Source organism: Archocentrus centrarchus, chromosome 15, assembly GCF_007364275.1.
Source record: "Archocentrus centrarchus isolate MPI-CPG fArcCen1 chromosome 15, fArcCen1, whole genome shotgun sequence".
Classification (NCBI taxonomy): Eukaryota; Metazoa; Chordata; class Actinopteri; order Cichliformes; family Cichlidae; genus Archocentrus; species Archocentrus centrarchus.
In genome coordinates this window covers 24,893,938-24,905,378 of record NC_044360.1, presented here as the reverse complement: position 1 = coordinate 24,905,378, position 11,441 = coordinate 24,893,938, and the positions used below count along the sequence as shown (strand labels likewise).

Here is an 11,441-nt window from a genome sequence, read left to right as displayed (position 1 = left end):
TCAGTGAGCCGTGTAAATACAGCAGATTTTATATTTACAAGTAGCCGTTAAATTTTTAATTATTGCACCAGTTACCAGTTACAAATAGATAATTTTTCTCTCTTTTTCTTCGTACACACTTCATAACAAGTATCCGTGAACGAAATTTAGTTTTACTACATATTTATAATAATTTTAACTTCTTAAGTCTACCAGCGCATTTGTTACTTGGCCCTATGAATAAATGAATGAATTTCTGGCAAACGGGATCTTTACCTAGACCCTTGAATGCATCATACTACGTCACACGGTGGAAAGGGGCAGCTGGGCTCTCCCAACAACTCAGGAGATCTCCCCTGACAATTTCAACAGTTTCATAGTCCCTGAAATCTAACGCTAGCTGCCAAAACCACACTAAGATAAACTCTGAAAATACTACTGGTTAGTGAGAGAGAGGAGGGGAGCATTTGGTAACCCTTGAACCGATCGGCTGTGATCCCGTGCAGCAGCAGCAGCGTTAAAAGAAGCCATACGTGCCTCTCTAACATATTTTTATGGAGGCTGTTTTGAGCTGTAAACCAGAGGATTTGGAGGATTACTACGGGTTACTGGGGTGTGATGAACTGTCATCGGTAAGTTCTGGTCAGTGGGTTTAAGGCTCAGAGCATTTGCTGGGCTGCTTAACGGACATTGCCTCGATTTATATAAGCCAATATTTATTAAGGAGCCGAGAAATGGAAAATAATCTAAAAAATACTACACGAGGGGTCAACGATCAGTAACCTGTACGTTGCTGAGGCAAAAAGAAAATGTATCAGGTACGTGTGCCTCAGATTAGGCTGAAACAACAGAGACCTAGTCAGAAACTAGTCGTGCGTCATCCAGCCTGCCAGCCAGCATTATAATTCATTTATGTACAACTACTTAAGATATGCGGTCAGCAGGATATTTTCTTTATGTAGTTAACATCTTAGAAAAACAAATCCATCTTGTGGTCTTGTGATTGGCAATTTTCAATCAATATATTGCCCAACACTCAGCAATTCTCACAGACTGGCAAAGCTGAAGGCCTTTAACACTGCAGTCAGTAACAGATAAAATAGAGCTGATCAGCCTGATCAAACCATTAGGTGTCTTTTGTGTTGTTTTCTTGCAGACTGAACAGATTCTTAATGAATACAAGATTCGAGCCTTGGCATGCCACCCAGACAAACATCTGGACAACCCAGGAGCAGGTAAATGCGCGGTGTGCACCAATACTGTGTCATATTTAAGAATACCTTTTTTTTTAATAGAAAGAAATGTGAAAATAAGTGTTTTTATTACCTCTTGCCTTGACTTCAAAACAAATTATGTTAATGAGAGATGTTTATAGCTGCATAGGCTTGCTCTGTAACAGTGTTCGAACCCCCCCCCCCCCCTTTTTTTTTTTTGACAGTGGCAGATTTCCAGAAGCTGCAGGAAGCCAAAGAAGTTTTATGTGATGAAAACAAAAGGAAAAACTACGATCTTTGGAAAAGAAGCGGTGTTACTATTCCGTTTCATGACTGGCAAGCCTTGAGCGACTCAGTGAAAACCGTATGTAATGTCTTTACTGTGGATTCCTCCAAACACCGTGCAATCTCTGTAACTTAGAAAGGCTGATCATCTGTTTGCAGTCAATGCACTGGGCTGTGAGAAATAAGAAGGAACCAATGCTGGAGGCCTCCAAACCAGAAGACTCAGTCGCTTCTCAAGCAGAGAGCTTTCACTGCGAGCAGGAGGAAACGGGGAAGCCTTCATGTGAAAGCATGCCATACTCAGGTAAGTGAAATTCATCCAATACACAACAACACACAAAATACCAGTGAGGAAGTGGTCTGTAATGGTACACAAGTAACTTTTTTTTAATCAGAAAACTTTAACTGATTGATTGATACCTCTATGATAGACATTTGGTGTATCTTTGATCTATTGCCACAGCAGGAAGGAGATGGATATTCAGATTAGCTGCTCAAGAGCCTCTCTGGTGTTACATTTAGGTCATAGAATATTAAAGTAGGAGCTCTTTAGCACTCATATTAAAGAGCGCCTACACACCCACCCAGTGTTTTGTAAGGTATTGCGTTTTGCACTACAAAGCTACCACTTTAAGGCATTGAAGTTTGCAGGTTTAGATTAATTTAAATGTGTTTTATTTTATTTTAGTTATAATTTCAGCTTCAGCAGAGATTCAAAGCTGGGCAGTGAGAACCTGGTGGTAGCCTCTGGAGCTCGAAAGAAGGCGATTGTGCTTTTTTAAGTTTTTTGAAAATGTTTCACCTCTCAGCTGAGAAGCACTTCTGTACCGAAAGGATAAAGGACAGGGTTTGAAAGAGGAGTAAAAAAAAAAGCCATCTATGTCCACTGTGAACCACCATCACTGAACAGAGGTGGTGGCTTTCGACACCAGCTGTCCGCTACCTACAATTCAGTCTTTAGATCCCTTCCCAGGCACCTCAACCCACAGGTTGAGGTCACTTGATAGAGTGAGTGAAACCCCTGATGGGCCTTTTTTCACATCTTGGCTTACATATGTAAGTAAGTAAAGTTTATTTCTAAATCGCTTTACAAGAACAAAGTTCTCAAAGTGCTTTACAATACAGAATAAAGTGGAATAGTGGAATTAAATAAAAGCCAACCTGCACATGCGGGTTTCCAGTTTCTTTTTAAAATATCAACAGAGTCTACAGATCTTAAATCTAGTAGGAGTGAATTCCACAACTTGGGGGCCACAACCTCAAAAGCACAGTCACCCTTTGTCCTTAACCTTGATTTAGGAACAGCCAACAAATACTGATTAGCAGATCTCAGGGATCTGGATGGCGGGTAAGGTTGTGGTAGCTCGCTGATATATGAGGGCATCTGACCATGAAGAGCTCTGAAACTGATCACCAGAACCTTAAAATGAATCCTGAACCTTATCGGGAGCCAGTGTGAGGAAGCCAAAATTGGTGTTACATGGGACCTTTTAGGAGACCTGGTGAGAAGCCTCGCAGCAGCATTTTGGACCATTTGTAGGTGATCCTGAGATGATTTGTTCAGACAGAGCAATAGTGAATTACAATAGTCAAGGCGAGATGAAATAAATGTATGCATAACCATTTCCATTTCGCTTTCAGATACAATATATTTAAGACGAGCAATGCTACGCAGATGATAAAAACAAGTTTGCACAAGACAACTAACATGCTTCTACGTGATGATGTGGGTCAATGATTCACCTCCAAGGGGACACCCCCAGCTAGCTGGGACTCTCCATGAGAAGTGGAACATCTTCGAAATCTTAAAGCAGTCCAGTTGCCTTTTTTCCAGCTCCAGAGACTACGATGACCTGGATGACCAATGACCAATCCTGTTGGTAGTTTCCTTTGATCTAGTTTTTAGCATCAGTGAAGCTGAAGACTGATTCGGTTTTCCTGACAGTCCACAGAAGAACTGAGAGCTCACTGTGGTTTCCTTCTCCCTTATAATCCTGTCATGAAATGTTTAGAATAGATTCAGCTAAAGAGCACTGTACAGGACTTTGCTCTGAAACAAATTTTCAGTTAGAAGTCAGTCATAACCTCTGAGATAAATACTTGCAAGTCAGTATTACTATAGCTGAACCACAATTAAAGCTTTCACAGCCGTGATTATAGCTGGAGCTGCAAGAGCATCAGTGCAGCTTACCCTCCAAATGGGCTGAACCTTTTCCTCAAGCCTGTTGTGTACTCGTTGAATGATCTGAACTGTTTCTTATTACTTTCTTCTGCATCAAACAACAGCTGATTATAAAGTATTCAGTTGTATAGAATTGACTTTTTCTTGTCATCGCTGCAGGTGATCACTGCCATCGGCGTTTCCGTTGGGCTGCTGACTCTCCATCTAGTCTGCTGCAGAAGTTCAGAAATTATGAAATTTAAATACATAAAAGCTTCCATTTTATTTAAGTGTTTTTGTGTTGCTGGGCTCATGTATTCACTTGGGACCATTTTATTGTGATGCCAGCTTTTTTAGAGTGCGTTTAGGTCTCGTACAGCTGTGATGTCACTGACTGTCTTGGATAAACTGAACACTAAATGTCTAACAGAGAGAGTTTTGTATGAATTATGTGAATAATTTATGATTCTGTTACTCTTGTCTACTAATTGGTGGGACTGTTTCGAAGCAAATAATCCAGTATATGTTATGCTAGGTAAATTTCTTTATTATTATTATTGTTTTTCTTCCTCAAAGCATTTCTTCCACACCATTTGTCAAAGAGACACCATTCTCACGCGAAAATGGCCAGCTCGGCCGTGAAACAGCTGCTTCTTATTTTTTCGGTTGTACATTTTCCCATGTTTGCAATATTTTCCCCCCCCCCAAAAAAAAAACAAAAAAAAAAGGGTCAGAGTGGAATAATAACAGTATTTATCATTAACATACAGTGGAGATGTGATTGTGCCTCATATTAGAGTACTGTTTGCTGCAGTGTGTATTTGTATTATTCTTATTAATATCTTCAACTTTGTCAGAGGCCAAACTCATTCCTTGAATTGAAACATTCAGTTTTGCCACTTATTTGCTTTATTATGGCATAATTACACCTACACTGTATCAGAGGCAATTCACAACATCTGGTCTGGACGATATGTTTCACTGCACTGTTAGATGAAATATATTTTGAGCATCTCAAAGCTTTTTTGTTGCTTTACATTTTAACATTATCAAATCACATGAAGTGGAGACAGGATTACAAATCTTTAGTGTAAAAGAGTCAAGAAATGAGTAACATCATTGATGTTGTGTTTTTTGGAAATGATGTTATAGTTAATTTCCTGCAAAATAAATAAATATTACCTGTGAAAATAGCGTTTTGCTTCATGCTTCAGAATTCTTTAGCTCCCGTCATGAAAAGCATTTAGACTCATCAGACCAAGCAATGTTTTTCCAGCCCTCTATTGTCCAAATTTGGCAAATCGTAGCATCTTTTTCCTGTTCTTAGCTGACAGGAGCAGCACCCAGTGTGATCTTCTGCTGCCCATCTGCTTCAAGGTTTGACCTGATGTCCATTCATAGATACTATACTGCAAACCTTGGTTGTAACCCGTGGTCTTCTGAGTTACTAATGCCAGTCTATCCATTCTCCTCTGATCTCTGGCATCAACAAGTAATTACCTACATACCTAAATACACTATATTGCCAAAAGTATTCATTCACCCATCCAAATAATTGAATTTAGGTGTTCCAATCACTTCCATGACCACAGGTGTATAAACCAAGCACCTAGGCATGCAGACTGCTTCTACAAACATTTGTGAAAGAATGGGTCGCTCTCAGGAGCTCAGTGAATTCCAGCGTGGTACCGTGATAGGATGCTTCCTGTGTAACAAGTTCAGCTGTGAAATTTCCTCACTGCTAAATATTCTACAGTCAACTGTTAGTGGGAAAGTGGAAGTGATTGGGAACAACTGCAACCCAGTCAAGAAGTGGTAGGCCACATAAAACATCTGCTCACTCACAGAGTGAGTCAGCGGATGCTGAGGTGTATTGTGTGCAGAGGCCTCCAACTTTCTACAGAGTTAATCTCTACAGACCTCCAAACTTCACATGAGCTTCAGATTAGCTCAAGAACAGTGCGCAGAGAGCTTCAAGGAATGGGTTTCCATGGCTGAGCAGCTGCATCCAAGCCTCACATCACCAAGTGCAATGCAAAGCGTCGGATGCAGTGGTCTAAAGCATGCTGCCACTGGACTCTAGTGCAGTGAAGAAGTGTTTTCTGGAGTGATGAATCACGCTTCTCAGTCTGCCAAGCCCTATGGATTAAGAATGGGTTGTCACTCAAATTCATATGCATGTGAAGACAGACGAGCGAATACTGTTGGCAATATAATGTACATTGACTTGCTGCCATGTGCTTGGCTGATTGGATGAGTAGTTGTATAGGTGTACCTAATATAGTGACCGATGAGTGTATTTATCAGATATTTCATCATAAATAAAATAATATACCAAACCAATGCTTGTAAAGTATTATTCATGTAACAAACTGCAAACAAAAAGTGCAAATATATACAAATGCAAACAACAAAGAATTTTTTTTCATTTACTGAACCAATTCCTCTGAGTTAATCTGATTTAGTAGCAAATGTTAAATAATTACCCCAAATTCCAGTTCATAGATTAATGTTGTGTTTACTCTACCTCATGAGCAAGTTCATTTCTGTAGGAAAAAATTATTTAAATACCAAGTATTTATCGATTAAACGGTTAAATTACTTGGATATACTGGCCTAATACCTAGTACATGCACAATTTGTTAAATCATCTGTCCAATAAACAGTGCACTTTGACCTCCCAGAGCAGTAACGGCGCCTTCACCTGCTGTTGGATCTCCGAGGAACCTTTTGCTTTTAAACCGAGAGAATTCTTAAAGAAGAAGAAGCGAGTTACTGCTGTTCTTAGAGAGGATGCAAAAATACCGAAAATACCATTCAACCCGGAAAAAAGGAAAACATCTAAATCGAACGGTGAGAAAAACTCTAACAGTACCCAGCTTTCGTCGCATGATGTCGCTGTGGTGTTCATGACGTCACGCTAGCATAGGATAAAAGCACGAGGAGCACTTCACTTTCTCGCCGGGTGCGGTGGCGCGCGCCTGTAATCCAAGCTACTGGGAGGCTGAGGCTGGCGGATCGTTTGAGCTCAGGAGCTCTGAGCTGCAGCGGACTATGCCGATCGGGTGTCCGCACTAAGTTCGGCATCGATATGGTGCTCCTGGGGGAGCTCGGGACCACCAGGTCGTCTAAGGAGGGGTGCACCGGCCCAGGTCGGAAACGGAGCAGGTCAAAGCCCCCGTGCCGCTCAGTAGTGGGATCGCGCCTGTGAATAGACGCTGTAGTGCAGCCTGAGTAATACAGCGGGACCCAGTCTTTTTTTGACTCTTTGTGTCATCAACTAAATAATAAGACAGCACAAACACTCTAACATCACATTTTTTAGATGTTATAACCTCGTCAACACTGCTTCTCTGTCCTCGCCTTTCCATTAAAAACGAGCTGTTTGTTGATTCTACAGCGCCTCCAACTGTAGGAGAGGCGCAATGACTACGACTGTGCAAATTCACAGAGACGGTGAAGTGCTTTTTTATTTTAGTGATTGAGCTTGATGAACAGGAACATGGCCAAAAAAACAACCCAAACCAAAGCCTATACTCTATTTTTGATGTTTAATGTAACGAAAACAACAACTCTATCTTTAAAAAGCCTAATTTTCTTTAAGATATTGATAAAATTATAATACTAATAATTATAAAAGAAGTGTCAGTTTAAGAGATAGTAATGTGACTTCCACGATGAGGAGTGAAAGAAATATAAGGGGCAGATTCTGTAAATCTGCTAATCTCCACAGGTCGTCCAGTTAGAACAGAAGGATTGTGATGGTAATAAATCCAGTTCAGAAAACATGCAGCTGTGGATCAATCGTTTATTTAAACTAGGATATGACTCTTGAAGGTATACACTCCCCTCTAAAAGCACTGGGACAGTGAGACCAATCCCTTTATTTAGACTATAGACTGAAAACTTTTGGACTTGACATTAAAAGATGAAAGAAAAGATCAACATCTCATTTACATGTGGATCTGATACACAGTTCAGAATATAGCTCAGTTTGTTTGAACCCATCCATTTTTCTTGTGAGCAGAACTTAAAAAAAAAAATTACATAAAATTACTAATATCAGTGGTTTTTAAAGCCTTCTTGTTGTGGGAAGAATAAATTGATCAGTTGGATACGGAATTTGGCAAATTAAAAAAAAAAAATCAAAATGCTAGAGTCTTTCTCACTAAAGTCAGTACAAACAAATAATAATTAAAAAAAAAAATATATATATATATTTTTTTTTACAGATTGCTAATAATACAATATGTATTACTGAAAATAATTTCCTTTTTTCTCCCCATGTGGTTCCACAGTTTCCATGAACCCTCTTCACCACAAATGTGAACCTCCTGTTTGAGGACTCTCTCACCCATCGCCCCAATTTTTACAGAAACGACTTCCACCGTTCAGTAGGTCATCCTTCCTGTTTCCCTATAAGCCAGCCTCATCAGTGGGTCCAGAGCTGCAGTCAACCAGCCTACATTCACATGTGCCACGCCATGCAGCTGAGCTCCAGGCCAAGACAGTGAGACAACACACACACACAATCCGGGCTTGAGCTTAGAGATGCTGCATGGTGACATCTAGCCTTCAGCTTCACAGTATCATGAAGAGCCTTTGTCTGTGTTTGGGAAATCTTGGGAAGGGAGATACAGTATAGAAGTGAAAGATGATATTATGTTTATTGATGATTTGACCCAGAGGAAGCAAGTATAGGGAGAACAGGTTGGGACCTAAGATGGAACCCCGAGGTACCACGCAACAAAGTGTAGTTGTTGAAGAACTATTGTTGCTGACAGAGATGGATCTATTTTTGAGGTATGAGGTGAACCAGTGTAGTGCAGGTATTGTAATCGGTAGTACTGAATGCAGCACTGAAACCTAGGAAGATGGCACAGTCCCCAGCAGGGTGGACTCTGTACCTGTGGTTTGCCCTAAAACCCAACTGAAACTTCTCAAAAATGTGTTGTTCTATGGAAGGAAGAAGTTGATGAAAAATGACTTTCCAACACTTTTGAAATGAATGAAAGTTTAGAGATAGGTTGATAACTACCGGGTAAAGTGGGCTCTAAGTTGTTATTTTTCAGGAGGGGCCGAGCAACCGCCTACTTGAAGAGAGATGGAACATTATCAGTAGACAATGAACTGCTGATAGAGAGGATGCACGCGCCAACAATGTCAAATACATCTTTCAGAAGAGTGGAGGGCACCGTGTCTAGTGATCAAGTTGTGGATTTCATGGAGAAAATCTTTGTAATATAGGGTAGTGTAATGGGTTTAAACCAGGCTAGTTGAGATAAACAGGTGAGTCAATTAAAATATGAAAGGGGTGGGAATGCTACTCCTAATATTCTCAACTTTACTCAAAGAATTGTAGAAATTCTTCACCTATGGAGGAAGCATTCTGAAAAGTATGGGAGGAAGTCGGTGGTCCTGGTCCATCACTGTCTCCACCTGGATCACAGGAGCATCTATCAAGAAAATGAACAGCCAATAACAAATTCTTTCGTTCTCCATGTCCACAACACCGCAGTGTGCCGCAATATTAAAACATCAAACCTCAAAACCGAGAGTCAAATATAGCACGGTTTCCACCACCATAGCTTCTCTCCGGCCTTGTAATATAATTTTAACAATACCGCAATAAGAGGTGACATGTTACAGCGATTTGGGGGCTAAAACATGGGCTAAGACATGCCGTGGTGTTTACCACCTGTTGCGCCTGCCTCGCTCTGCTGAATCTGATTGGTCAGCGCAGCTGCGCGTCTTCTCATTGGTCCGTTCACCTGTCACTCAGACGGCTGTTGCGGGGTCATTTCAGTCCAGGTTATAGTAATAACAGGTCATTCACTGCGCTTGAAAGAGACGCTACAATGGCGGGACGTCTTCTTCTCCGTGCTTATAGAGCAGCACCGCAGCTGAGGAGCAGCGTGCTGACCCGCCCGCTGCTCCGCTCAGCGACCACAGTGAGAGGTAGGAGTCCGTGTTTATGACAGGCCCTCAGTGCGGTACAAGCGCAGCTGTCATTCGTCACTCCACGGAGAGCGACTGAAAGTTTTGTGGTAATATTATTTATTTATTTTTTTTTTTAAAGCTTATCTCTTAGTTTGGTATCTGAGTAAAATAGTACTACACACGAGAGGCGTCTGCAATGCGGCGCCAGCTAGTTATTACTGGTGTTTTATGAACAGCAAATAGAAAAATCTATATACATATTTATCTATTAACAGAAATAAAATGTATTTGTGGACAGTTTATGTGCTTTGAGATACACGGGTTCCCCACCTAAATGTGCCTATGAAGTACACATTTGAAAAATGAAGGTCATTTGGACTTTAGCTGGTAGAAAGGCCCCTGCTAGACCCACCTCCTTTGGCATGCTCCGCTGGGCTGGTGCCAGTACCTGATAGGGGTCAGGTATGTGAGAGTGTGGGAGGCGGCCAATGCTGACGTGCAGGATTACCAGCGCTCACTATACTGTAATATGCGCAGTTGTAAAACCAAATCTCAACCAGTTGGATACACTGAATGTAACTTTTATTCATTTATTTTATTTGAATAAAAACCTCTGCTACTCAATTTTTCAGGGATACCAACAGATGAAGAACAGGCCACTGGATTGGAGCGCCGTACCCTCCAGGCCTTCAAACAGGGAAAGGTAGGCTGCTGTATAATAAATATTATACAGCAATAATGAACCTGAACTACATGTGCTATTTTTTTTTCCTTTTACACATCACAGGACCCATACAGCATCCTGAAGCCTAAGCACTATGCTGGTACCAAAGAAGACCCTCATATTGTGCCTTGCATTGGAACCAAGAGACTGGTGGGATGTCTCTGTAAGTGATGCACATTAAACTTAACAATTTACCTATTTTTTTATTTTTTTTTTTACTTCTTTAATTTTCTTAAATCTTTGCAGGTGAGGAAGACAACACTGCTATTGTATGGTTCTGGCTTCATGAGGGAGAGGCGCAGCGCTGTCCTTCCTGTGGTTCCCACTACAAGCTGATCCACCACGAGTTGCCCCACTGATAGCAAAACTAACACAAAAAGCCCCCTAACTGGGCAACAACAGACAATTGTATTTGCCTCTTTTGTGGCCATATTCTGCATTTAACTTGTACAGTTTATGATTAAAATGTAACTTGAAGGGGAATGTGTTGAATGATGTTTTTATGAGAGCAGACCAACACCCCTCTGCTGACAAAGGGCCAGTTAAAGGATTACTTGACTATTTTAGGTTCATAAGCTGGAGTTTAATGCTCATTTCCAACATATTTTTATTCTTGGACTCCATCACAGTAGTTTTGCATCGACTCGCACTTTAAAATAATCCTTATTTTTCCTTATACTGGACCTTGATACAGCCCCTCAATTTATCTCTCACTGCAATAAGCAGTTTTTGTGCCTCTTGCTTTAAGGCCACTTTTTTTTCTGATTGGCTGCTCCTCACAAAAAAAGCTTTGAACCTCTGGTGTTTGGGGGGATATGGGAGTTTCTGTTGTGGCTACACTACACTTCTAACACCCAACATTTCTAAGTGGTCACCCTTGAGGAAACATCTGGTGTAAATCCTTAACTGACCAATCAACAGAATGGCAGCGCAAAAATCAGCTTCCTTTTAAGAATGATGGGTATTTCAGTTTAGATGTACTGATACTAAATTTGTGAAATCTAAAATGCTGCCATTCTGTCCAGATTTTGGTGTAAATATTGCGTTTTGCTCCATTCACTCCTACTCATCACTGACCGTCTTCATGAGCCCCTCCTCTAGGGGAATGTTAATAGGAAGTGGCTGTGTGCCTGAGACG

General features: G+C 40.9%; 2 protein-coding genes across 2 annotated transcripts; both read left to right on the top strand.

Moving 5' to 3' along the window:
• The first annotated feature begins 291 nt into the window (after positions 1-291).
• On the top strand, positions 292-4,366 carry dnajc12 (DnaJ (Hsp40) homolog, subfamily C, member 12). Its single transcript, XM_030748222.1, has 5 exons — positions 292-611; positions 1,136-1,214; positions 1,418-1,557; positions 1,638-1,782; positions 3,820-4,366. The coding sequence occupies exons 1-5, from the start codon at positions 534-536 to the stop codon at positions 3,900-3,902; spliced, it is 525 nt and encodes a 174-aa protein (XP_030604082.1). The 5' UTR covers positions 292-533; the 3' UTR covers positions 3,903-4,366.
• A 5,042-nt stretch (positions 4,367-9,408) lies between these two features.
• Positions 9,409-10,780, top strand: cox5b2 (cytochrome c oxidase subunit 5B2). The gene is made up of 4 exons (XM_030748326.1): positions 9,409-9,597; positions 10,212-10,282; positions 10,367-10,466; positions 10,550-10,780. The coding sequence occupies exons 1-4, from the start codon at positions 9,498-9,500 to the stop codon at positions 10,660-10,662; spliced, it is 384 nt and encodes a 127-aa protein (XP_030604186.1). The 5' UTR covers positions 9,409-9,497; the 3' UTR covers positions 10,663-10,780.
• Positions 10,781-11,441: the final 661 nt, after the last annotated feature.

What these genes read in the sequence shown, in the direction of transcription:
- dnajc12 (XM_030748222.1), top strand. Translation starts at nt 534, where the DNA reads ATGGAGGCTGTTTTGAGCTGTAAACCAGAGGATTTGGAGGATTACTAC. An exon ending in TGAGCGACTCAGTGAAAACC is followed by an intron (nt 1,558 to 1,637) that starts GTATGTAATGTC and finishes ATCTGTTTGCAG; the next exon opens with TCAATGCACTGGGCTGTGAG. An exon ending in TGAAAGCATGCCATACTCAG is followed by an intron (nt 1,783 to 3,819) that starts GTAAGTGAAATT and finishes TCATCGCTGCAG; the next exon opens with GTGATCACTGCCATCGGCGT.
- cox5b2 (XM_030748326.1), top strand. Translation starts at nt 9,498, where the DNA reads ATGGCGGGACGTCTTCTTCTCCGTGCTTATAGAGCAGCACCGCAGCTG. An exon ending in CTCAGCGACCACAGTGAGAG is followed by an intron (nt 9,598 to 10,211) that starts GTAGGAGTCCGT and finishes TCAATTTTTCAG; the next exon opens with GGATACCAACAGATGAAGAA. An exon ending in AGGCCTTCAAACAGGGAAAG is followed by an intron (nt 10,283 to 10,366) that starts GTAGGCTGCTGT and finishes TACACATCACAG; the next exon opens with GACCCATACAGCATCCTGAA.